Source organism: Phycodurus eques, chromosome 2 (genome assembly GCF_024500275.1).
Source record: "Phycodurus eques isolate BA_2022a chromosome 2, UOR_Pequ_1.1, whole genome shotgun sequence".
Lineage (NCBI taxonomy): Eukaryota > Metazoa > Chordata > Actinopteri > Syngnathiformes > Syngnathidae > Phycodurus > Phycodurus eques.
In genome coordinates this window covers 25568605-25595368 of record NC_084526.1, presented here as the reverse complement: position 1 = coordinate 25595368, position 26764 = coordinate 25568605, and the positions used below count along the sequence as shown (strand labels likewise).

General features: G+C 43.7%; 2 protein-coding genes across 5 annotated transcripts in view; both read left to right on the top strand.

The window, feature by feature from the left end:
* The window catches only part of prmt3 (protein arginine methyltransferase 3), an 88285-nt gene extending 72210 nt beyond the window's left edge, over positions 1-16075 (top strand). For all 4 annotated transcript variants that reach the window (XM_061670104.1, XM_061670106.1, XM_061670105.1 and 1 more), the window contains one exon: positions 15085-16075. In XM_061670104.1, coding sequence (XP_061526088.1) covers positions 15085-15194 — 110 coding nt within the window. In that variant the 3' untranslated portion in view covers positions 15195-16075. The remainder of the gene's footprint in view (positions 1-15084) is intronic.
* A 4861-nt stretch (positions 16076-20936) lies between these two features.
* The window catches only part of slc6a5 (solute carrier family 6 member 5), a 31308-nt gene continuing 25480 nt past the window's right edge, over positions 20937-26764 (top strand). Inside the window, 5 exon segments of the mRNA XM_061670101.1 lie at positions 20937-21103; positions 21896-22330; positions 23151-23301; positions 23832-23963; positions 24071-24244. Coding sequence (XP_061526085.1) covers positions 21020-21103; positions 21896-22330; positions 23151-23301; positions 23832-23963; positions 24071-24244 — 976 coding nt within the window. The 5' untranslated portion in view covers positions 20937-21019.

Below are 26764 nucleotides of genomic sequence, written 5' to 3'. Positions count from 1 at the left end.
TGGACTTTGGGTCCTAAATTTTGTGACATGTAATTGTGTTGTGTGTAATTGCTAGGGAGAGCAAATAATATGATTAATGAAATAATTATCCACCAAGCTTGTTTGGCCATACCTTTTCTAAGTGCACAACTTTAAGAGTGCAAGGTTTCAAACATGCTAAACAAATCCATCTGTCCATCCATTTTCTGTACATCTGCCTCACAGTTCTGACGACCCAGGTACTAATCCAGCCTCGCCTGTGTGAAGTTTGCATGTTCTCCCCGTGCCTGTGTGGGTTTTCTCCCAGTACTCCGGTTTCCTCCCACATCCCAAAAACATGCACGGTAGGTTGATTGAAGACTCTAAATTGCCCGTAGGTGTGAATGTGAGTGTGAATGGTTGTTTGTTTTTATGTGCCCTGTGATTGGGTAGCTCGAGTCTGATATTGTGTATATTTATTATTTTCTCCACATTACAAGCTCTGGTGCTCTGTGCACTGTATCATAATGGAAATCACGGATGTGTCTGGTGATGTGAGGATAAATGGGCCATGGGGGTAGACTGTCCACTTACTGACTAGATATCTGATGGAGTCTACTGTAATAAATGACCTGTGGGGGAACATACATAGATGTCCGTTGGCCCTTGGCTACGCTCTGGCAGCAACCACCATGATAAAAACTTCAAAATCTCTGTAACAGTTCAAACACTATTGGAGGCTCTGTGTTCTCATTGGTCTGATAGATGCAGCTGAATGTGAGAGCAGTGGACGACCGTATGATAGCGCCATGCTGCAGTAGGAATGTGTCGCGCAGAAATGATTCAATTTGGTCAAATGGTGATCTATGCATACAGTTGTGCTTTAAAGTCTGTGAAGGCGTTGGAATTGAATAGTTGACAACCTGATCTGATTTTCACACTAGCATAATACCAATTTTACACATTTAATCATTTTTAAATGTGATTTGTTGTAAAGAAATCTGTTTAAATGCTATAGTTACATGTTTGAACCTTACCATACATACCACTGAGCTTTGTCTCATTTGCTTATGCTTACTGTAGGAACCCTTGGTACTTATCGTACCATAACTTGCTTGTCAGCTTGTTAATGTTCAGATTGAATCACTGAGGTTTTCTTACTGAAATAAGACGTTTGCTTTGCATGACAGTGTCTAGAATTTTATTTGCAGATGTTGCAATTATTGGAAACAGCTTTACTGAGTAGTAATACGCTGCATGAATTTATTTCTGCTTTTACTGCTGAACTGCCTGAGGTATCTGCATTGGTGCTACCTTTAGTGCTTGTTTCTGCCCTTGCTTTATTTTGTGTAAGGATCTCTAAATATATAACTGGGATTGGAGGTGGTGATGTTGGAGTCCCAAGTATTTACTAACAATCTTCTTTTGTTTACTGCCAAAAACAATTACCTCAGTTTTGTTGTCATTTAATTGAAGGAACTTTTGGTAAATCCAGTTATTTGTTTTAAACAGTGACATAACACCTCAATTGAACTGTGGTCATCTGAAGACACTCCTAGATATAAATGTGTGTCATCTGTATAGCTATGGTAGGCAACATTAACGTTCTGAAAAATTCGACCCATGGGTAGCATATACAGGCTGAACAGAAGAGGTCCAAGAACTGACCCTTGAGGGACGCCATACGCCACTGCCATTTGATGAGATTGAAAACTTCCAATGGTTACAAAAAAACTAATTTCCTTCAGGTAGGACTTGAACCATTTAAGAACTGTTCCATTTAGTCCTACTTAAGATCCACAGAACTGTAGCCAACATCCATAGATGTGACCACAGGAGGAAAATTTATGACAAATTGAAGAGCCTGCTAATACAAATGGTAACAAAACAGCCCAGAGCAACCTCCAAATAAATTAATGGTGAACTCCAAGGTCAAGGTACATCAGTGTCAGATCGCACCATCCATCGTTGATTGAGCCAAAGTGGACTTCCTCATATTCAATACATCATGTTCAAACTTTCACACACACAGAATAGTGCACAATATGGGGTACTTCAAACAACCAATATATTCTTTTTGTAAATCAAGGACTTTGAAATTCAAAGATATGGTTGACTGTAAAAAAGCACAAATCTTGTATAAAGCAAGGCACACACAAGAGTGGAGCGCGTCGACTTTGTATTAAAAGAAGGAAAATAGGCGTACGAAAAGGGAAATAGAACATCGTGTGTTGGACTAACGTGGAAAACGCAAGCGTCTAACGCGTCCATTCCGGACGAGAGAGAGAGAGATGACAAAGTTGAGATTTTGTCTGAAGCTAGTAATTTCCCCGAAATTATTAGGCACTGATATTGTACAGTCTGGCAAAAGCATGTTATATTGATTTTAAAAAAATTATCTGAAAGAAAGAATCCAAGGGTGAGGCAATTATAAGTTATACGCTTCAGCCGTAACCCTTTTCGCTCAGCTATTTGTTCTCTTGTGTGTACATTTTTGATTGTTTGACTAATGATTTATGATGCTGACCGAAAATAAATTATATTCATTCATTCATTGGGGTGATGTCGGCGTAAATGTTATTTCATGTTTGTTGATATAAAATGACGAATTGTAATTTAGTGCATACCGAACCGTGACCACTATATCAATTCGATTCAGATGGGGGGTCATTGCGGCAGATCTTGGTCCCTAATCACCGCAAGTGAGAGTTCACTGTACAACTGGGGGGTCATTGCGGCAGATCTTGGTCCCTAATCACCGCAAGTGAGAGTTCACTGTACAACATCACATCAGATTATTTACAGATGTTGACATAGGAACCCGTCTTCAATTTCACCTCAACAACTCTATCGGCCATTGTAAATGTAAACCCAAGGATGGATTCTCCCTGTATTTCATTTGAGGATGCCAGGATTGTCTCCTCGAGTTGCTTTTTGGAGGTACATTATACTGCCTTCCACCCTCACACAGTAGGTGCTTTAAAGATGCTCCGCTGGTTCTCAATAGGGTTGAGATCTGCGGATGGTGGTGGCCACACACCAATTTCTCCTTTTATATCCTTATAAGTCAACGCTTCCATGATATGTTTTTCAGCACAGGAGGCGTTGTTGTTTTGCATGAGAAACATTTTATTGTGGATGGCACAGTTCTTCATTTTGTACCGTGGCAGGGAATATAGTCTGTTAGAAACTGCATATTATGCAGGTCATTTTAAGACCCTCACGCACTTGAAAGGCTTTCTCCAGCCCAAAACCTCACTCTGCCACCTCCTTGTCGACATCAGGAGTACAGAACAGTTATAGAGTGATTCCACCATCCGTTTACGAATTTAAAAATTCCCCATAGTCCAGGCCTGGCGAGTCGCATGCGGCTCTTTGACCAGCTTCTTGCGACACTTACATTCATGCCACGTGAAACGGAACGGACTACACTACAACCCCCCTCCCCTCTTCTGTCTCTCTATCTTCTATTTATCTCCAGCTACCTTCTTTTTGATGTAATTCAACATTTTTCACAGGACAAAAAAAAAAAAAAAAAAAAAAAAGAATGTTCTTCAAACTCCCTGGCTAGGAGTTGACAAAGAGCATAAAAAAATATTAATTCAATTATCTTTTATTCTTTGTTACAGCCATGTTGCTCCGCACACAACAAACAGGTCTGTCTTTTACTTTAATGAACAGATAATTTGCCTCCCACCTGTCTTGGAAGTTAACTGTTTTCCATCTTTCGTTTGGCCGTTTTTGGGAAGGGGAAGTGTAAATTTGCTTGAGGAGACTGGTAGCATAGGTTGCTAACAACTGCAACAGAAAGAGAAAGGGGCGCTTGCCGGTCAAGACTGATGGTCCAACACACTAGCAAAGCATTCTGGGATTTGTAATACCGTATTTTCACGACCATAAGGTGCACCGTATTAAAAGGCGCAGTCTCAGTTATGGGGTCTATTTCGGTATAACACATGCATAAGGCGCACCGTATTATTGGGCGCAGGCATGATAAATCATATGCTATCTTAAAACATACGGTAGCATGCATGCACACGAAAACATTGTTTTTAAAAAGGCAGCGGGAGCAAAACTGAGTTCGGTTGTACTTTATTGAAGTGTTTAACAATGTACTCCCGTTATATTTTGATGAATCCTTGTACACAAATCCATCAAAGTCCTCATCTTCTGTATCCGAAATGAACAGCTGGGCAAGTTCTCCAATAAGCACGCAAGGTTCCCTCTCGTCATTGTCAGAGTCAGTCTCGTTGCCGGGGGGCTGTTCAGTAATGATGCCGGCTTTCGCGAAAACTCGGACAACAGTCAAAGCAGATACCTTATTCCAGGCATCCACAATCCATTCACATATGGTGGCGTAACTCACCCGGCGCTGCCTCCTAGTCTTAGTAAAGATGTGTTCGCCATCTGTCATCCATCGCTCCCATGCCGCTCGCAACTTTACTTTGAACGCCCTGTTTACACCGATGACCAGCGGTTGGAGTTCCTTCGTCAAGCCTCCCGGAATGATGGCAAGCTCAGAGTTCATATGCTGCACTTGGTTTTTGACAGCGGCTGTTAGATGGGCACGCATGGAGTCAAAGATCAACAGGGACGGTGACGTGTGGAAAAAACATCCGGTCTCTTTAGGTACACCTCACTCAGCCACTCTCTCATTTTCTCCTCATCCATCCTGCCCTTTTGATTGACCTTAACGATGACTTCTGCTGGAAACATTTATTTAGGCAGCGTCTTCTTCTTAAAAATCACCATAGGTGGCAGTTTCTGTACATTACCATGGCAACCAAGCACAACAGTAAAAGCCGACTTCTCGTGCCCCGTTGTGCTTATCGCTACCGTGTTGGTCCCGTTCTTCTACAGTGTGGTTCACCTGGATGTCGAAAGTGTCCATGTTGGTGATGTGGTTGGGCTGGATGTATTTGTCGGCAATCTTTTTACTGCAGTAGGAGCGGAAGATGGCCAGCTTTTCCTTGTAATCCGCCGGAAGTTGCTGCGCCACGCTAGTCCTTGCCCGGATGGATGGATGGCGCCGTTTCATAAAACGAACTCACCAAGACAGACCTCCTTGAAAATGTTCGATTTTCATTTCTTATGCAAGCGTTATTGCCCTCAGTCGAATGGTGACTAGAGACGCTTCTCCCGGCTGTTCTTTGCTTATTAATCCATTGCTCGAGTTGGTCTTCCGACTCGGGCCACCTCGCCTTGTTTCCCCGGAAACTCAGCTTCGTCTTCTTGACTTGGCGAAGCTCGTTTTCCTGCTTCCTCCACTTGCAAACCATAGATTCGTTGACTTTGAATTCTCTCGCGGCTGCTCAATTCCCATGTTCCTCTGCGTAATTGATAGCTTGCAGTTTAAACTGTGCTCCGTAAGCGTGTCTCTTCGTAGGTGCCATTTTCGGGGGTCCTTAGCCAAACCGATGTTGTTTTGCACGATGCACATACCGGCGCTATATACCTACTGGGGGTGTGCCTTTAGCGTCGTCCTTCACGCGCACCCTTCCCCCTTTAACATCCGCATGCTGTCCTTAGTCACGTCCGCCTTCCTCTATATAAGCAGCGTGTCGGCAAGATATGCTCCCAGTCAGTCAACCGGTATGCTCATCAAACTCACACAACATTTACAGATTTTGGAACTTGGTGCACACATAAGGCGTGCCGCATTATAAGGCGCCCCGTCCATTTTGGAGAAAATTTAAGACTTTTAAGAGCGCCTTATGGTCGAGAAAATACGGTATTAGTGGCGCATGTGCTATATACTGGCGGGCCAGCTCTAATACACATTTGATACGGTCTTGCGGTCCAAATATAATTAGATCGTGGGCCAAATTTGGCCCCTGGGCCTGAGTTTGACATATATGCATTGGATTGTGCAGGTGTATCTAAAAAAGTGGCCACTGTGTGAATGCATATAGAAGGAAGACAATTAGCCCAGTCGTAGGTGAGCAAGGAAGAGAGCAGCAGGTTATTAATGTTCTCTCCACCTCGCCACACAGACGGTCCTCAACCTCCTCCAGGGGTCGTAAACCAGAAATTGAGTTTTTAACAGCATTCTTTGATCGCTTGATAGGGTGTATGGTATACCCTTATAACACACACACACACGGCTCCTTTCTTACACTGAAATTCAAAAGAGGGCTTGAAAAGTTTGATACTAAACTATCCACTGGCAATGAGAGAACTCCCTGAAGTCACCTTGAAATTGAGGAAAGTGTCTTACGCACACACTACACAAAAACACATACAGTCGTGACCTCCTATGTGTTTTGGCTGAGATGGCCTGCAGTTCTGATTGGCTGTAGTAAGGGCCAGGCGTAAACATTCCAGTGGTTTGTGCCGACTGTCTGTGGTGATTTATCACGGCAGAAAGCGAATCCGTTTTGATGCTTTGGTACGAGTGCAACAGTAATTAACTCTCAGGCTATGTTTCTGTGGGAGGTGCCAGCACAAAAGAGAGCACGCACGCAGCAGGCTGGAACAAAATATCCCTGCAAATCCTCCTGGCTGGCAGCGTAATAAATTAAACAGCAAATCATTTGTCATGCTCCGGTGTGTTTGTGTGGCTCAGCTATTGAAGAGGAGGGTCATTCTTTCATGGTTTTACCTACTTTGTGTTAACCAGAGAAAGTGTTTTGTCTGTGATGTTTGTGAGAAGGCAGTAAACTGTGCTTAGTCACTTAGGAAACTTGAACTCCATTCTTGTCCTTGTCAGGTTACCGTATTTTCACGGCCATAGGACGCACTGTATAAAAAGGCGCAGTCTCAGTTACGGGGTCTATTTTTGTATTTTTTAACACATACATAAGGCGCACTGTATTATTGGGCGCAGGCATGGTAAAACATACGGTAGCATGCATGCACGCTAAAACAATGTTTTTAAAAAGGCAGCGGGAGCAAAACTGAGTTCGGTTGTACTTTATTGAAGTATTTAACAATGTAAAATGTACTCCCCTTATATTTTGATGAATCCTCGTCCACAAATCCATCAAAGTCCTCATCTTCTGTATCCGAAATGAACAGATGGGCAAGTTCTCTATCAAACATGCCGGGTTCCCTCTCCTCATTGTCGGAGTCAGTCTCGTTGCCGGTGGACTGTTCAGCAATGGTGCCGGCTTTCGCGAAAGCTCGGACAACAGTCAAAGCAGATACCTTAGCCCAAGCATCCACAATCCGTTCACATATGGTGGCATAACTCGCCCGGCATTGCCTCCTGGTCTTAGTAAAGCTGTGTTCGCCATGTCATCCATCGCTCCCACGCCGCTCACAATTTTAATTTGAACGCCCTGTTTACACTGATGTCCAACGGTTGGAGTTCCTTCGTCGAGCCTCCCGGAATGATGGCAAGCTCAGAGTTCATTTGCTGCACTTGGTTTGGACAGCGGCTGTGAGATGGGCGCGCATGGAGTCAAAGATCAACAGGGACGGTGACATGTGGAAAAAACCATCCGGTCTCTTTAGGTACGCCTCACTCAGCCACTCTCTCATTTTAACTAATAGTTTGCAGTTTAAACTGTGCTTCATAAGCGTGTCTCTTCGTATGTGCCATTTTCGGGGGTCCTTAGCCAAACCGATGTTGTTTTGCACAATGCACACCGCGGCGCTATATACCTACTGGGGGCCTGTCTTTAGTGTCCTCTTTCATGCGCACCCTTTCCCCTTTACATCTGCATGCTGTCCTCAATCACGTCCGGCTTTCCTCCAGCAGCGTGTCGGCAGGAAATGTTCCCAGTCAGTCAAGCGGCGCGCTCATCAAAGTCACACACAAGCCGCGCCGCATTATAAGGCCCCCCCGTCCATTTTGGAGAAAATTTAAGACTTTTAAGTGCGCCTTATGGTCGTGAAAATACGGTATACACTATGCAGGTGGACCACTTTCATGCCCCACCTAGTCCTTCACTGCCCCTTCTTTTTTTAACTGTGATGGTCCTTTAGCTATTCTACAGCAGTTAGTCAAGCCTAGACTTTTCTTCAAGTCACACAAGCTGCTCTTAAATGCAGATGGCCATGATGTACATTTGGAAGGAAGACATGACATGAGGATGCCGGAGTTGACACTCGAATGTGACTGATCTTCATTTGATTACCAAGACGTTTTGTAACTTTGTGCTCAGAATTAAACAGCAAACAAATCCAACTCATTTTCCCACCAGGTGCTTTGATTGGGCACAGTACACAATTTGGGCATTTCCATTGTAAACGGCCCTTAAATATTATACCACTTTGCAACAGTTGCAGTGGTGCACTTTGGTACACTTGTGTTGGGTGGATGATGTCAGATGACAGTGAAGTCCCCTAAAGCAGGGGTAACCAACAGGTCGATCTCCATGCCCAACATGGTAGATCGCGAGTCTTTTTCAAAATAAAACTCAGGCCTAATTTAAAAAGAGCGAGAATTATTTTCTTCTTAGTTTAAATACTTTTTGGTTGGACGTTTAGAACTGGGTTTTTCTATCATATTGATCACTAAAGGGTTGCATTATGAATTATTATATTATAATATTGGCAGCACGGTGGCCGACTGGTTAAATTGTCAGCCTCACAGTTCTGAGGACCCGGGTTCAATCCCCGGCACCGCCTGTGTGGAGTTTGCATGTTCTCCCCGTGCCTGCGTGGGTTTTCTCCGGGCACTCCGGTTTCCTCCCACATCCCAAAAACATGCATTAGTTGGAGACTCTAAATTGCCCGTAGGCATGACTGTGAGTGCGAATGGTTGTTTGTTTCTATGTGCCCTGCGATTGGCTGGCAACCAGTTCAGGGTGTACCCCGCCTCCTGCCCGATGACAGCTGGGATAGGCTCCAGCACGCCCGTGACCCTAGTGAGGAGAAGCGGCTCAGAAAATGGATGGATGTATTTTATAATAATGTTATTTTGACAAGCACAAAAAGGTCATGCTCCGATTGTGACTGCAAACTTCACAGAGGTTGTCAGATTGTTCCGCTGCGGCAAAAACGAAAGAGGTGCATTTTTTCCATCAAGCATGGGAAAGCGAATTCCTCTTTACGTCATCAAATGGGAAGACGTTATGCCTCATATGCAAATACAGCGTATCTATATAAAAAAAAAAAAAAGAGGCAACTTCGGGCAGCAGCACCTTACCCATGACAACTTCGAAGACACTTATTCCCTCAACAGTGAGTGAAGACACAAGAACGAAGACTACAGCACACCAATCGCTTTTCACCACACCAACAGCAAAAAAAAAAAAAGGCTGTGACAGAACCATCTTTCCAAGTTAGCCATTTATTGGCTATAAGCACAAGAAACCATACGGATGGTGCACACAGCAATGATTCAAAGTGTGCACAAAACCTCAGGGATAAAAGTTATTTCCATCCTAAACAATGCTGTGTCCGTCTGAACAAATTAGTAAATAAATGAGTCCGTAGATTTGTGGAAGTACAAAGCATGAGTCCATTAGTTGGTTTGTATCCAACCCTTTCCACAACATAGACAGAAGTGCTACCAGGGAAAATGCAGGAGGAGTTTACATTAGCGTTGGACATGGAGATTATTGAACATCAAAGTGATGTTGAATTGAAAACCAGAGCTGGAGGTGAGGACTTCGGGTCACTCGTGAGTGGAGATAGATCTCCACTGATTGTGTCATTTATGTTATTTTATTTTTACATTTGAGCATGCTTATGAATACTACTTGAACTGAAAGTTATTGTGCATTGAAGAGAAATACCAATCGCACTTTTTCATCTATTGTTGGGTATTGGACTTTGTTTACATTTTATTTTATTTCTACATTTGAGCATTTTTCTGAATTTTGCTTGAGTTATTGCGTATTGAATAGAAGATACAAATAGCAGCTATTTCATGTCCTTGTTTGACATTTAATTTTATGAGATTTTATGTTCATTCCAATATATTGGCATTTGTTACTCATCTTCAGTGGTATACTTATTTTTTGTAGTTCAGAGTCATATTACTAATCTATGTGTTTATGTATGCATTTGTACTGTCAAAAGTGCAGAAATAAGCAACAGAACAACAGCCTTACCCGTGGCAAGTGTTTTTCTCAAGATATTTTAGTAGTAGATCTCAGTTTACATTCTGTTGAAAAAAGGGATCTTGGGCTTGAAGATGTTGGTTACCACTGCCATAAAGTAATCCCACAGAATAGGAATGAAACAGTTTACTGATCCGGTGAACTGTGATAACATTTAAGAAGCTTTGTAATACAGTTTAAAATTTCAATTTGTTGGTTATTATCATATTTAGCATGCGTGACAGTCATTTTCGGCATCTCCCAACGGGTGCAACCACAGTTGAAAACATAGTGAGAAAGAAGACGGGATCACGTTCAACATCCTATGTTCTGATGTCATCAGCTGGTCCTGAAGAACAGGATATGACGCTGCATGGGTGTGTGTTTGGCAACAAAGAGAAGTTGGAACTCAATAATCCATTTTCATACTTCTTTGATTCTCTTGTCCAAACAAGCAGAACATTGCATCGTTATCTGCTGGCTTGCATATGCATGATGGATTTGGGTCCATACGGATCTATTTTTCCTCATATGATGTTATGGCGATGGTGTCAAGAATTTTTTTTTTATTGTTGCTGCACATACTCGTACGGGAGAGGTTTGGCGGCTCTCTCAAACTAAATTGATGCTTATATCCTTAGATCCTTATCGCGTTCAGTTGTTGCATATTTCCTTGTGTCTGAAAATGTCAAATGTCAACTCACCATAAAAAAGGTTTAGTATCTAATACCAATTACTTTGTTGTTCAAACTTGAATGGCATGTTTTGTAATTCTTAGCATGAAATCCATTTGAAAGGCTATCCAGATGTTTGAAGCAGCTCATGTCAAATGTCCAGTGGATCTTTACATTTTGTCTGTTCGAGTTGTGCTGGTGGGCAATTTCCACCCACCATCCTTAGGATTAATTAATCAATTGTTTTTCAGAGTCACCCTCTTTCAAATAAACTGAAACCAGAGGGTTGCCATAGCATAAATAATTATTCATCTGCCCATTTTTCTTATGTTCCTCCTATGCTCCTTTCCTAGATACTTCCCAAATCTGCAATAGCCATCTGCAGTAATGACAATGTTTACCTTTAGTTTTTTTTTCTTTTCATTTTGGAAGCGATGTAAACTCTCACAGCTGCTCGAGCTCACTGCAGTGGAGTAACAGACCCAGAGTGCGGCGCCAGCAGCAAGTTCTGTGTAACAGAAGCGTTGGTATGGCAACGACTGAGACGTGACAGAAATAATGGCGAATACGGGAGAAACCGCCATGCTCAGCATTTTCTTTCCACGTCCTCTTGTAACCTCCAGCGACAAAAAGCGTGTAGCGATCATGCACAATATAGGCACAAGGCAGTGGTGCTTATTAACATATATTAAAGCACATTTGCTTTACACACACATCATCATTCCTATGAGCACCAGTGCATTTGTACTCATACTGCATATGTCTGAGCTCAGCACTGCTGCAGTGCTGTTAACATTTCTTATTATCAGCAATAGTTCATATTTTATGTCGACCCAACTGGCTAATTTAATTTTGCCTCTTGTTTGTGAGTCGAGGGTTAGGTGCGTGCGTCATGTGTACGTGCAGATGTTGTGTTTAGGACAAACAAGACAATTGTATCCCACTGAGATACATAATGTCCAGCATTATATTATTTTTTACATGTTCACATTTTGCAAACAAATTTAAAACAGCCACGCAAAGTAATATTTATGCTCTGGCTATCTTAAATAAACAATAATTGATACTGACCAAATTAATGTTTTATGTTTCTATAGTGGTTAATACACTCGTATTTCGAGGCTCTTTAATCTATCTATTTTATTTTAATGCAACAAAAATATAATTAGCCATTAATTTTCAACTATACAGTTTTACTTGAAACACTGATTAATATTTGACTTTTCAGAGAAGTGAATACAGTGGGGCAAAAAAGTATTTAGTCAGCCACCAATTGTGCAAGTTCTCCCACTTAAAAAGATGAGAGAGGCCTGCAATTTTCATCATAGGTATGCCTCACCTATGAGAGACAAAATGAGGGGGGGGAAAAAATCAAGAAAATCACATTGTCTGATTTTGAAAGAATGTATTAGCAAATTATGGTCGAAAATAAATATTTGGTCAATAACAAAAGTTCATCTCAGTACTTATATTGTTATATTCCCTTTGTTGGCAAAAACAGAGGTCAAACGTTTTCTGTCTTCACAAGGTTTTTACACACTGTTGCTGGTATTTTGGCCCAATCCTCCATGCAGATCTCCTCTCCAGCAGTGATGTTTTGGGGCTTTTGCTGCACAATACCGACTTTCAACTCCCTCCAAAGATTTTCTTTGGGGTTGAGATCTGCAGACTGGCTAGGCCACTCTAGGACCTTAAAATGCTTCTTACAAAGCCACTCCTTCGTTGCCCGGGCGGTGTGTTTTGGGATCATTGTCATGCTAAAAGACCCAGCCACGTTTCATTTTCAATGAACCTTGCTGATGGAAGGAGGTTTTCACTCAAAATCTCACGATACATGGCCCCATTCATTCTGTGCTTTACACGGACGGATCAGTCGTCCTGGTCCCTTTGTAGGAAAACAGCCCCAAAGCATGATGTTTCCACCCCCATGCTTCACACTAGGTATGGTGTTCTTTGGATGCAACTCAGCATTCTTTCTCCTCCAAACACGAAACGTTGAGTTTTTACCAAAAATGTCTATTTTCGTTTCATCTGACCATATGACATTCTCCCAATCCTCTTCTGGATCATCCAAATGCTCTCTAGCAAAATTCAGCCGGGCCTGGCTTAAGCAAGGGGACACGTCTGGCACTGCAGGATTTGAGTCCCTAGCGGCGTAGTGTGTTACTGATAGTAGCCTTTGTTACTTTGGTACCAGCTCTCTGCAGGTCATTCACTAGATCCCCCTTGTGATTCTGGGATTTTTGCTCACCGTTCTTGTGATCATTTTGACCCAACGGGGTGAGGTCTTGCGTGGAGCCCCAGATCGAGGGAGATTACCAGTGGTCTTGTATGTCTTCCATTGTCTAATAATTGCTCCCACACCAAGCTGCTTACCTATTGCAGATTCAGTCTTCCCAGCTTGGTACAGGTCTACAATTTTGTTTCTGGTGTCCTTTGACAGCTCTTTGGTTTTTGCCATAGTGGAGCTGTTTGAGTTTTTGGACAGGTGTCTTTTATACTGATAACAAGTTCAAACAGGTTCCAATGATACAGCTAATGAGTGGAAGACAGAGAAGCCTCTTAAATAAGAAGTTACAGGTCTGTGAGAGCCAGAAATCTTGCTTGTTTGTAGGTGACCAAATACTTATTTCCCACCATAATTTTCTCATAGATTCTTAAAAAATCAGACTGTGATTTTCTGGATTTTCCATCCATCTACCGCTTATCCGAGGTCGGGTCGCGGGGGCAGTAGCTTTAGCAGGGACGCCCAGACTTCCCTCTCCCCAGCCACTTCATCCAGCTCTTCCCGGGGGATCCAGGCCAGCCAAAGGACGTAGTAGTCTCTCCAGCGTGTCCTGGGTCATCCCCGGGGTCTCCTCCCGGTGGGACGTGCCCGGAACACCTCACCAGGGAGGCGTCCGGGAGGTATCCAAATCAGATGCCCCAGCCACCTCATCTGGCTCCTCTCGATGTGGAGGAGCAGCGACTCTACTCTGAGATCCTCCCGAATGACCGAGCTTCTCACCCTATCTTTAAGGGAGAGAGCCCTGCAGAGGAAACTCATTTTGACCGCTTGTATCCGGGATCTTGTTCTTTCGGTCACGACCCACAGCTCGCGACCATAAGTGAGGGTAGGAACGTAGATCGACCGGTAAATCGAGAGCTTCGCCTTTTGGCTTAGCTCCTTCTTTACCACAATGGACCGATACAAAGTCCGCATCACTGCAGACGCTGCACCGTTCCGCCTGTCGATCTCCCGTTCCATTCTTCCCTCACTCGTGAACAAGACGCCAAGATACTTGAACTCCTCCACTTGGGGTCTCATCCCCGACCTGGAGAGAGCATGCCACCCTTTTCCGACTGAGGACCATGGTCTCAGATTTAGAGGTGCTGATTCTTATCCCAGTCACACTCGGCTGCGAACTGCTCCAGTGAGAGTTGGCGGTCACGGCTTGATGAAGCCAACAGAACCACATCATCTGTAAAAAGCTGAGATGCAATACTGAGGCCACCAAACCGGACTCCTCTATGCCTCGGCTGCGCCTTGAAATTCTGTCCATAAAAGTTATGAACAGAATCGGTGACAAAGGGCAGCCTTGGCGGAGTCCAACCCTCACCGAGAACGAGTCCCACTTACTGCCGGATATGCGGACCAAACTCTGACTCCGGTCGTACAGGGACCTAACAGCCTGTATCAGGCGGTTCGGTACCCCATACTCCCGAAGCAGATCTCACCTCCACAGGACTCCCCGAGGGACACGGTCGGACGCCTTCTCCAAGTCCACAAAACACATGTAGAATGATTGGGCGAACTCCCATGCACCCTTGAGGATCCTGCCAAGAGTGGAGAGCTGGTCCACTGTTCCACAGCCAGGATGAAAACCACAATGCTCCTCCTGAATCTGAGATTCGACTTCCCGATGGACCCTCCTCTCCAGCACCCCTGAATAGACCTTACCAGGGAGGGTGAGGAGTGTGATCCCCCTGTAGTTGGAACACACCCTGCGACCACCACCCCAGTCTGCCAATCCAGAGGCACTGCCCCTGGATTACTGGATTTATTTATTTTTTCCTCATTTTGTCTCTCATAGGTGAGGTATACCTATGATGAAAATTAGAGGCCTCTCTCATCTTTTTAAGAGGGAGAACTTGCACAATTGGTGGCTGACTAAATACTTTTTTGCCCCACTGTGTATGTATATTGGCATTCATGGGGGAAACAAATGTCCGGTTGTTGGTTGTTTACGGCCACGAATTTCTACTTTTTACCAGAATCAGAATTAGAATCATCTTTAGTTGCCAAATATGTCCACACAAGGAATTTGTCTCCGGGAATTGGAGCCTTATGGGAGAGATCTCACCCCGTGTTTTTTTTTTAAATTATTATTTTCCATGACAATTACCTTTTCCCCTTCATTATTTAATGTCCAAGTGAAAATGTATTGAATCCACTAATATTTATTCTATGCTTTTTTTAGGGGAGGAGCTTCAAGGAAAGATCACAGTGCGCAAAAACAAAAAGGACCCTCGCTCACTGTTGGTCACCTTTGACCTCCGAGACAGGAAGCTGACCTACAGCGTCCAGTAATGTCATGTAACTGACATTATAAAAACAGTAAATGTGTTGTTGTTAGTATTAGTATAAAAACTGCCTATGTATTAAGCCATTTTTGGATTGTTTTTCTTATTCGTAATAAAAAAATTATTAATATTCTCCTTGCCGATGTGTTTTATGTTAAGTTACAGGATGTTGAGAGCTTAAGTTTGTACCATTCATTTCATTATGCACATGAAGTGAAAATTTAACAACATTTTGGAGTTGCTCCCATCGATCCATTTTCTGAGCCGCTTCACCTCACTAGGGTCGCGGGCGTGCTGGAGCCTATCCCAGCTGTCATCGGGCAGGAGGCGGAGTACACCCTGAACTGGTTGCCAGCCAATCGTAGGGCACACCTACGGGCAATTTAGAGTCTCCAATTCATGCATGTTTTTGGGATGTGGGAGCAAACCGGAGTGCCCGGATAAAACCCACACAGGCACGGGGAGAACATGCAAACTCCACACAGGCGGGGCCGGGGATTGAACCCGGGTCCTCAGAACTGTGAGGCTGACGCTCTAACCAGTCGTCCACCGTGCCGCCGTTGCTCCCATTTGCAGCTAAAACATTGTTCACTCCTCTGGGAAGACACTCTACAAGAGGCTCTGATTCACAAATCTTTTTTCCAACTGTGAATGTATTTAAGTCCAGGTTAAAAACTTCTTTTTTTTCTCATGCGTTGCAGAGCATTTCCACTTTAAAATAATCTTCCTTGCATTATACGCTGTTTTTATTGTTTTTGTTTGTTTTTGTTTTATGTTCGTAAACAGTTATTTTTCTTTGTTTTTAAATGCTTTTAATCATGTAAAGCATATTGGTTTACCATCCGTCCATCCATTTTCTGTACCGCTTATCCTCACATTGTATATGAAATGCGCTATATAAATAAAGTTGCTTTGCTTTGCTGCTTCTATGCATCCATTTTCCAGTTTAGTTAAAGAGAAATATCGTCACAATCGGATGGAATGTCCAAATTTGGTCAATTTATTTTTTCACAGATTTATACTAATCAGTTCAATCGTGGGTCTGTTATTTGAAAAAATATTGACCAATCTAAAGTGTTGAAAATGCCTTGCTCTCTCTATGTTAATGGTTCAACAAACATTGACACCCGTTTTGAGGGTTTACTGAAAAGTGGTGATTTTGGAGATAGTAGTAGTCCGGCTTCCTCCCACATTGCACTAGCAGGCACGTTAGAGCATTCCATAGATGTAAATATGAAGATGAATGGTTTTGTCAGTGTGTGCCCTGCAGTTGGCTTTTTTGAAACACCAAACAATGACTTGGTCTCACGGGTGTAAAGAAAATAGTGGAAGTTACTTACAGTAAGTGGACTTGCATTCACAGGAACAAGATTCCATTATTACAGAGTTTCTTTGCCAAGAGTTGACCTCAGGTTGGCACGGAGCATAATGAAGATGTGAAGGTCGGAAAGATGTGATGTGTCCTGCCACTAATGCTGATAACACTTGCCAAATATACGCACCGTCAGTTGTAAGCAAGTGTCAAGTTTTACAGTGGTCCTCATTTGAGAACTGAGTTTATTGCTGAGTTCTGTTCCTACGCTGGCGACCAAACTTGAATTTGTACGTAAGTCGAAAGGAACTGTACTTGTAAGTAACCTCTACGCTAAAGCAGTACTAACAGAAACTATTTCTCTAAAAAAATACTTCGAGGCCAAATGAAAAACAGTACAGTTGTAAATGAGTAACCGTCTTGTGCCGCGTGACGTATTCTTAGGCCTCCACGCAATTGCGGGCCATTCAGAATCGGAATCATCTTTATTTGCCAAGTATGTCCAAAAAACAAACAAGGAATTTGTCTCCGGTAGTTGGAGCCGCTCTCGTACGAGAACAGACAGTCAATTGACAGAGAACACTTCTGAGACCTAAAGACATTGAGAAAAAACAGTCACTGAGCAATAAAGGGTTGCTAGTTATCTGGTAATGCCGGTACAATTTTTTTTTTATTTAATTTTATTTTTTTTATGACAATTGTCCAAAAAGATGAAGAGTCCTCTAGCGCTTAGAGCAGTTTGAATGACTAATCTCGCAATAGTCCGGTGCAATGACAATTGTGCAAGGGGCGCACAAACTTCAAGGAGGGTATCCGGTTTAAAGTGACGAGTAGTGCGATAATCAGGGACAATGTAGATTGTGCAAATGTTGCAGGTACTCCTCAGTCAGTGTGCAAATGGGGCAGATGCTAATCTGGCATGAGTGGCCAGTATTGGTCAAAAACAGATATGCAAATAGTGCAGCGTGGCGAGACGACTACAGTGAGTGCACGAGTAGTATAATTGGCCCGACAGAAATGTGACAACAAACTCAGACAAAAGAAATTGCCAGCATGTTGCAATTGAAATGTAGGTTAGCTGCTTAAGAAGTTGATTGCACGAGGGAAGAAGCTGTTGGAATGTCTACTAGTTCTAGTTTGGATTGATCGGTAGCGCCTACCTGAGGGAAGGAGCCGGAAGAGCGGGTGACCGGGATGCGGAGGGTCCGAGAGGATTTTGCAGGCACTTGTCTTAGTTCTGGCAGCCTGCAAGTCCTCAAGGGTGAGTAGTGGGGTACCAACAATCCTTTCAGTAGTTTTGATTGTCCGTTGCAGTCGGAGTTTGTCCTTTTTTGTAGCAGCACCAAACCAGACTGTGATGGAAGAACACAGGACTGATTCAATGACCGCTGTGTAGAACTGCCTCAGCAGCTCCCGTGGCAGGCCTGAAACGCATCTTCAAACAGTAAAAGATTAACAAAGCGGCAGGCCCAGACCATGTGTCCCCATCTTGCCTCAAAGTCTGCGCGGACCAGCTCGCTCCAGTCTTCACACAGATCTTGACTAGATCTCTGGAACTGTGCGAAGTACCATCCTCTTTCAAAAGCTCCACCATCATTCCAGTCCCCGAGAAACCTACAATCTCGGGTCTCAATGACTACAGGCCTGTCGCCTTGACATCTGTGTTCATGAAGTCCTTTGAAGATCTCGTGCTGGACCACCTCAAGAGCGTCACAGCCCCCCTGCTGCCCCCCACGCCCCCCCTGCAATTTGCCTACCGAACGAACAGGTCTGCGGATGATGCAGTCAACATGGGACTGCACTTCATCCTAGAACACCTCGACAGTGCAGGGACCTACGCGAGGATCCTCTTCGTGGACTTCAGCTCAGCGTTCAACACCATCATCCCTGAACTCCTTTCATCCAAGCTTCTCTAGCTCAGCGTCTCACCTGCCATCTGCCAGTGGATTTACAGCTTCCTGACAGGCAGGACACAGCAGGTCAGGCTGGGGGAGGCCACCTCATTCACACGCAGCATCAGCACTGGGGCGCCCCAAGGTTGTGTCCTCTCTCCGCTGCTCTTCTCTCTCTACACGAACGACTGCACCTCAGCGCACCCGGCTGTCGAATTTAGAATGTTGTTGTTTTAATGTATAATTACAGAGGTAACTTATATTTTTCCACTGGTGTGACTGTGAAAAAGATGACATTAACTGGTGTACATTAACTGGTGGATTTATGTTTGCAGACGTTTGACTGTGAAACGGAACATATCGTGCAAGGTGTGGCTATTCGAGCTTTCAGTTTCCACCTGAATGATGCAACACTTAGTCTGATGTTTTAAAGTGTGTGTCCATCACCTGAGCGATGAAAAATGTCCTAATTCAGAGAGGTTGTCTCTTTCATACAATGGAAGTGTGAGGGTCCCTGTCAGCGGAGAGTGATGGTGACGGTGATGATGACGAGGATGAGGATGAGCCTCCCGGTGACCTCCACCACTGAATCACTACTTTCCAGGTGCCTCGGATGGATGCGGCTGCTTATCACACACGCAACAGTGGAGTGAGCCATTAATTATAGACGCTTGCATGTGTAATTAACCAGCACAAAGGTAATCAAGCAACACTTTGTTATTCCAAAAATGATATTGACTTGTTAAAAATTGTACATTTCATAAAAACTTCTAAATAAAACGGTCCAAAAAAAAACCCACAAAAAAAAAAAAACCACACACACAGGCATTGCGGGCCGTGAAACGTAAGATTATAAGCGTTTGTGTGTGCCAATATGCGTGTGTGTTAAAGGCACAAATCAATTACAATTATTCCCAGTTGACAGTGCAATTAAAGTCAAGGCTAATACAGCGGTTCCAGTCTCTTATCTGGAACGGAGGCGGATTTGGAAGGGGTGCAGTGTGTATCGTAAAGTCTTGCAGCTGTCGCATCGAAACGTGAAGGGCGAAATATGTGCCAGCGTCGCGGTTTGTAGAATCCCGATTTTTCGAATCATATACTGTGTCGCGACAGGATTTTTGTTTTTTTAAGTTATTTATTAAACCAACACGCCCTATCCGGGCAACTTGTGTGGAATTTCCTCCTTGATTAGGAATTGTAGTTTGCGTTTTGAAGGACAACGTGGGACTCCAAACTTTCGCAGGCCTACGCTCACTGAAATCTTGATAATGGAAGTGGGGGATCAAAAGGGATGTGAAAAGTCTACAAAGATAATGCTAGTGTTTGATCAGAGGTACTAAATTTTTTTTTTTTTTAAACAACAGTTCATTGTCGTAGTTGTTTGCATTGTTTTACAGCTATATATTCCCCCCTTATTTTTAGCTACACGTGAGAGAGATTTAAAACGCAGTCGTTCTGTCAGGCAAAACTGAGCATTACTGTAAAATTAATCATTTTAATTTGATGATTTCTACGTTAACGACAGTCTAATATCAAACCCCGTGCTGCATTTCCAGGTTGAAATCGCAGTTGACTTTTAACTTCAAAATCTTCACTATTTCTTTGCATGGACATTACAAAATCTCGAGTCGGACAGTGATTAAACTCATCATAGTGCAGATTAAAGGATGATTATGCCTAAACGTATCAACGTTGATAAAAGCAACCCCCCCCCTTACCCCCTCCGTTTTTATTTTCCCCGTCATTAGTTTGCAACAATAGCGTCATGTGGTCGCTAGGCAACGGTGCTCGGGTACAAGTGTATTTTAGCTGAGACACAATTAAGGCGTTCAAATTTAACGAATAAACCACATGCTGCTGCAGGGAGTTGTGGTGTTTGCAAATGCAGGATGCTGTTTGCTAAGTGTATGATGATTGTTTAAAAACAAATAAATAAATAATTCGGCGCCAAAAAAAGTTCACGATTTGCGTTTCATAAAAGGTCATTCTTTTTTCCCCCAACCTTTAAACGAAGGCTTGGAGAGGACGTACGCAATGCAGCATTCAAGGATGTAACGTTACTTTTCCTCGTCACCCAGGTTCCACTTGCTCAGAAGACCCGTGGTTTAGGATACTACCCCCAACCCCTTTTGTGTAAGACTTGTGCACATTACAAGCTTCATAGAGACCCCAAAGTTGGCACAGGGGACCTGTAGTGTCTCTCTATTCAGAAACATGGACATGTTTTGGAACACTGTTAGTCCTATGTGACCAATTTATGTCCACAACACATCATCATAAGGCTTCCATTGTTTTTATGTTTACGTTTGTGACTATTAACACAGGCTGCGGGCGTGGGTGCCTGCGCGTATGTACGTGCATGCGACACGTGTTTAAATGCACGCGCCCGGCGTCAACGTATCGTAACTGGTGCGTAATACAGACGCGTACGTCGGTACACTGGCGCACGCGCACCTCTCTCATCTCTGCGCAGCAGCGTGTCCCTTAAAAGAAAAATCCTCATCCGCGAGGCCAAATGATATATCAAAGTGCTATTATCAAGAAATTGTCCCGCCAAGGGCACCTTGCTCTGTACTGACGCACGGAGCCCGAGAAAGAAAATCGGCGCACGCTCAGCGTAGTGTGCACATGCACGAGCAAGTCAGCTCCGCTCACACCTCCCGTCTTTCCACTTGCACCACTTTGAGCCTGTTCGGACAACTCCGCAGAATGGTAAGTGTTTCTGAACACCCCGATTTGCCCTCCTTGCGCATGATTTCACATGGTTTTGGATTCTTTTGGATGGACTTTGTCACATCCGTGTTGGACTCCTCGCTGTGCGCTCTCTTTGCGCTGTCTGTGGTGCTGAATTGCAGTCAAACTTTACTTCGGTGCTGATCCCCACATTTAGTGGCATTCTTTGAGCTGATTATTTTTTTATTTTTATTTTTTTTTAATAAAGTCGTTTTAGGGTCCAAGCCGGGCAATTGCAAGATTTCGTCTGTTTTTACAGCCTTCATTTCCCCACCCCCCAGACACCCAGCCCCAGGAGATAGGCTACATTTCCAGGAAGTCATTTATAATTGTGCGCCCCGGGTCAGTAAAGCCGGCGATCATGCATGCTTGCCCCGGAGAGCGAAGCCGCAGCAGCTTGTCTATTGCACATAAAAATCAAAAGAAATCCAACAAAATTTAGAAAATAAAAAATCTTGGATGTGTGTGTGGCTGAATGACATGAGGGGGCAATGGGCCGTAAAATTAAAGAATCCTGCAGAACGAGAGAAGAGGGGGTATTGTAACGCAACCCCCTCCCACTGACACACACACACACACAGCCTGGACAGACCGTGAGCTGTGAGTAGAGAACGCGTCCCCAAAACGTGGCAAAAAGGCACTTGCCCCCCCCCCCCCCCCCCCCCCCATTTCCGCCACAAAGCATAAATGTGCTCCATCCAACCGTCAGTCTCACACTTTGTACACTCGTGACACCATTTGTCGTGCTCATCCCGCACGTCCATGTTCCAGGACGACCAGAGAAACATGGCCAAACAACCGGTGGCCCACATCCCCACGCAGCAATCGGACGGAAATGCGGAATTGCCAACCAACAAGCCCGAAATCGCATCCCCTCAGCCGGCCGCTCCTCAGCACAACCACCCGGCGCACCAGCCGCCGGCTCTATGCAACGAGAGCCAAACTTTTTGTCCCACGGAAAATATACCGGGAGCACCGGACGGCAATAAAGCATACGGGACGTTCAAAAACAACCCAGCGGTGGTCCAAGCGTCTATGACGGCCAATTCGGCCTTTGGCAAGGAGTCCCCCATTTCGTCCTGCGGAGATGGGTCGCAGTACGCTGAGCAGAACAACACCGGGTCCAAGTGGACCCCTTTGAGCCAGACCACCGTCATACTGGGGGTTGATGGCAACATGTCTGTTCGAGCCGGCTCCCTGTCCCGGGTAAGCCTGCTCAAAGAACCGTTTGACTGCATGAACCCGCAGATTGTGACTTGAACGAACATTGCTTTGTTCGTAACGTGATTACAGCAGCCTGGTAACTTGTAACTTTGAAGTTTAGATCTCTTTGTCAAAACAATGCACACCGGCGAACATTTTTTATTCCACCAAATAACGGGCGAGTTTTAATCCATGGCACACTTTTTCGAAAATGTTTGCGGGGACTGCGGTATGTGGCTTGCACTCCGGGCTGGACTAGAAACTGTGTTGGGTCTTTGCTGCACGATAGTGGCAACTTTTGCCATATTAATCAAAGCCCATATTTTATTCATCTTGAGTATTCTGGAACATCGTATGTGTAAACTACGGGTGTTGAAGAAGAATACGTGTTGCTTGGTTGTGGATCCCCCCCCCCCCCCCTCAAATCCAGTAGTGAACAAAGTACGGTATAAAGAAAAGCGTTTGTATGTGCTGACACCAGGAATTTTTGATCTCGCGATAATTGGATTAGTTTTTCAATGCGGAGGTTAAGATTTCCACCAGATTGCGGATTGTTTCTTCTTCTCCTTCTGTGCTGGTCGTGATTAGTGAAAGTATTTGTTCTCTGAAATCCACTGTTTCTGATACAAGTTATTTATTGGCACAAATCTGCAGTTTGTGCAGACTGTGGACTAATTCTCTCAAAACCGCAGATGTGTTCGTTCATTCAAAAAATGCTCTGACTAATAATATGCCCATGAGACGTGTTTTTCTTTTGTCTTTTCTTTTTTGTTTTCCAATTACGATGCTTTTGAAAACGATCACGTCGTATTTTTCATGTCAGGCTGAAGGTGATGACGACGAGGGAGGGGATGAGAACAAGGCCAGGGGAAACTGGTCCAATAAAGTGGATTTTATCCTCTCCATGGTTGGCTATGCTGTGGGACTGGGGAACGTGTGGAGGTTTCCTTATCTTGCCTTCCAGAACGGTGGAGGTAAGAGGGCTGTAGTGTTTGACACAATTTCGAAGACATAATAAAATAACAGCCTGCATGCCTCAATCATAACCTCCCACCCACCCATAAACGAAATTTAAGATTATTCGTAACAACTCCTACATAGGCCTATAACAGCAAAAATGTTGTGTAGAAAAAACAAATTAATATAATAATAATAATAATAATAATAATGCCGTCACTTTTATAACTATACATTTTTATTGATAGTGCTATAAATTGTTTAGATCCATTTTTTTTTGTAGCCAGTGCCATATAGAAACATGGTTTGGCTTTATTTCACGACCAACTAAAATAGCACAGTCACCAAATTTGCAGACTTTTTATTTGTAGAAATTCCCCTTAGCCAACTATTATACTATTATTATAATTATTATTAGTGGTAGTGGTGGAAGTAGTATTGTTATTTTTATTCTAATGTTTTAAATGTGATGTAACCTGTGCCCGCCTCTTCTTCTTGTTACTGTTTTTAAGATTTGCAATTTTAGTGGCGTGTATGTGCCCTGCAGGTGCATTTTTGATCCCTTACCTGACAATGTTGGGGATCGCCGGCATCCCCATCTTTTTACTGGAAGTGTCCCTGGGCCAATTTGCCAGCCAGGGCCCCGTGTCGGTGTGGAAGTGCATCCCGGCACTGCAAGGTACACACTGGCCCTTGCAATCAAGCTGGATCAACATTCACTGTACTCACCAGTCTCCACTTTCCTTAAGAGTAATTTATATATTTCGTCTCATTTATTTATTTTAGGTTGCGGGATGGCCATGTTGATAATATCTGTCTTGATTGCCATATACTATAATATTATTTTGTGCTGGACACTGTACTACCTGTTCGCTTCGTTGAAGGGCTCACTGCCATGGGCTAACTGTAGGAATGCGTGGAACACGGTGGATTGTAAGGACAAAGACATGCTGCTCTTAGGTGAGACACACACACACACACACACCACGCACGCACGCACGCATTCGTACTTACACACGCACGCACGTTCACACACTGAAAGTGCGCAATGCGTCACAATTCTCAGTTGAGGTGTCCTGCGGAAACTGTGATATATGCGGCGGTTTTCGTGCAACACTTCAATGGCCTGCCTGTCCATTCACTTATTTGTAGAATTTTGAGTGTGACAACCTCAGTGTGAACACACACACTATACATATATTTATTTATTTATGCGATACTGTACCGGACGAGATGAACATGCTTTACTAAAGTAATAGCAGTTGAACATTCCCTAATGTCATTATTTCATAAAGCATGTTAATAAAAACGTTAAATACTATTTTGGCTGTGGCCAAATGTGAGGGCATGTGTTTGAATATAGCAGGCTTCTGAGTTAGTATCGAAATTTAACGAATTTCTCTTTTGAGATTGTGTGAATTCAGCACAAAAAAACTGCTTGCTTGACATATTTACTGTACTGACTGAGCAGCTGCTGCAGTGCTGCAGTGTGCGCAGCACTGACCTCGGCTGGCCGTCAGAAGAACTACTAGCTCTGTCACCCTTTTTCCACATCATGGAACGTAAACATAACAGTTACATGCTCTTCATTTCTGTCCCTTTTCAATGTGAACTTCTAAGACTAATTCTATGACAGAAGTCTGGCTCTAATTTAGAAACACTTATCTGCAGCACATCTGCCTCACAGTTCTGAGGACTGGGGTTCAAATCCGGCCTCGCCTGTGTGGCGTTTGCATGTTGTCCCCCTGCCTGCGTTTTCTCCGGGTACTCCGGTTTCCTCCCAAAAACATGCATGGTAGGTTAATTGAAAACTCCGAATTGTCCGTACAGTAGATGTGAATGTACGTGCAAATGGTCAATTCCAATGAAGTTGGGACGTTGTGTTAAACATAAATAAAAACAGAATATAATGGTTTGCAAATCATGTTCAACCTATATTGAATTGAATACACTACAAAGACAATATATTTAATGTTCAAATTGATAAACTTTGTTTTTCACAAATAATCATTAACTTGGAATTTTATGGCTGCAACACGTTCCAAAAAAGCTGGGACAGGTGGCAAAAAAGATTGAGAAAGTTGAGGACTGCTCATCAAACACCAGGTGAGCAGGCTAATTGGGAAAAAGGAGCTTCCCTGAATTCCTCAGACATTCTCAAGCAAAGCTGGGGTGAGGCTCACCTCTTTGTGAAAAAGTGCGTAAGAAAATAGTCGAACAGTTTAAGGACAATCTTCCTCAATTTACAATTGCAAGGAATTCAGGGATTTCATCATCTACGGTACATATCATCAAAAGGTTCAGAGAATCTTGAGAAATCACTGCATGTAAGCGGCAAGGTCGAAAACCAACATTGAATGCCCGTGACCTCCGATCCCTCAGGCGGCACTGCATCAAAAACTGACATCATGAGAAGGATATCACCACATGGGCTCAGGAACACTTCAGAAAACCAATGTCAATAAATACAGTTTGGCGCTACATCCGTAAGTGCAACTTGAAACACTACTATGCAAAGCAAAAGCCATTTATCAACAACACCCAGAAACGCCGCCGGCTTCTCTTGAGCCCGAGTTCATCTAAGATGGACTGATGCAAAGTGGAAAAGTGTTCTGCGGTCCGACGAGTCCACATTTCAAATTGTTTTGGGAAATTGTGGACGTCGTGTCCTCCGGGCCAAAGAGGAAAAGAACCATCCGGACTGTTGTGGACGCAAAGTTGAAAAAGCCAGCATCTGTGATGTTATGTGGCTGGGTTAGTGCCAATGGCATGGGTGACCACATCTGTGAAGGCACCATTAATGCTGAAAGGTACATACATTTTGGAGAAACATGCTGCCATCCAAGCAACGTCTTTTTCATGGGCGCCCCTGCTTATTTCAGCAAGACAATGCCAAACCACATTCTGCACGTGTTCCAGCAGTGTGGCTTCGTCGTAAAAGAGTGCGGGTACTAGACTGACCTGCCTGCATTCCAGACCGGTCTCCCATTGAAAATGTGTGGCGCATTATGAAGCGTAAAATACGACAACGGAGACCCCGGACTGTTGAACAGCTGAAGCTGTACATCAAGCAAGAATGGGAAATAATTCCACCTACAAAGCTTCAACAATTAGTGTCCTCAGTTCCCAAACGTTTATTGAACGTAGAAGAAAAGGTGATGTAACCCTGTCCCAGCTTTTTTGGAACATGTTGCAGCCATAATATTCTTAAAAACAATAAAGTTTATCAGTTTGAACATTAAATATCATGTCTTTTTAGTGTATTCAATTAAATATAGCTCGAACATGATTTGCAAATCACCAGTTCAGGGTTTACTCCAGCGTCCCGCGACCCTAACCAGGTTAAGCGGTGTTGAAAATGGATGGATGGATGTATTCTGTTTTTATGTTTTAATTGGAATTGGGGTTGTATGTGCCCTGCGATTGGCTGGCGCGCCGCCTCTCGCCCAGAGTCAGTTGGGATAGGCTACCCTCGTGAGA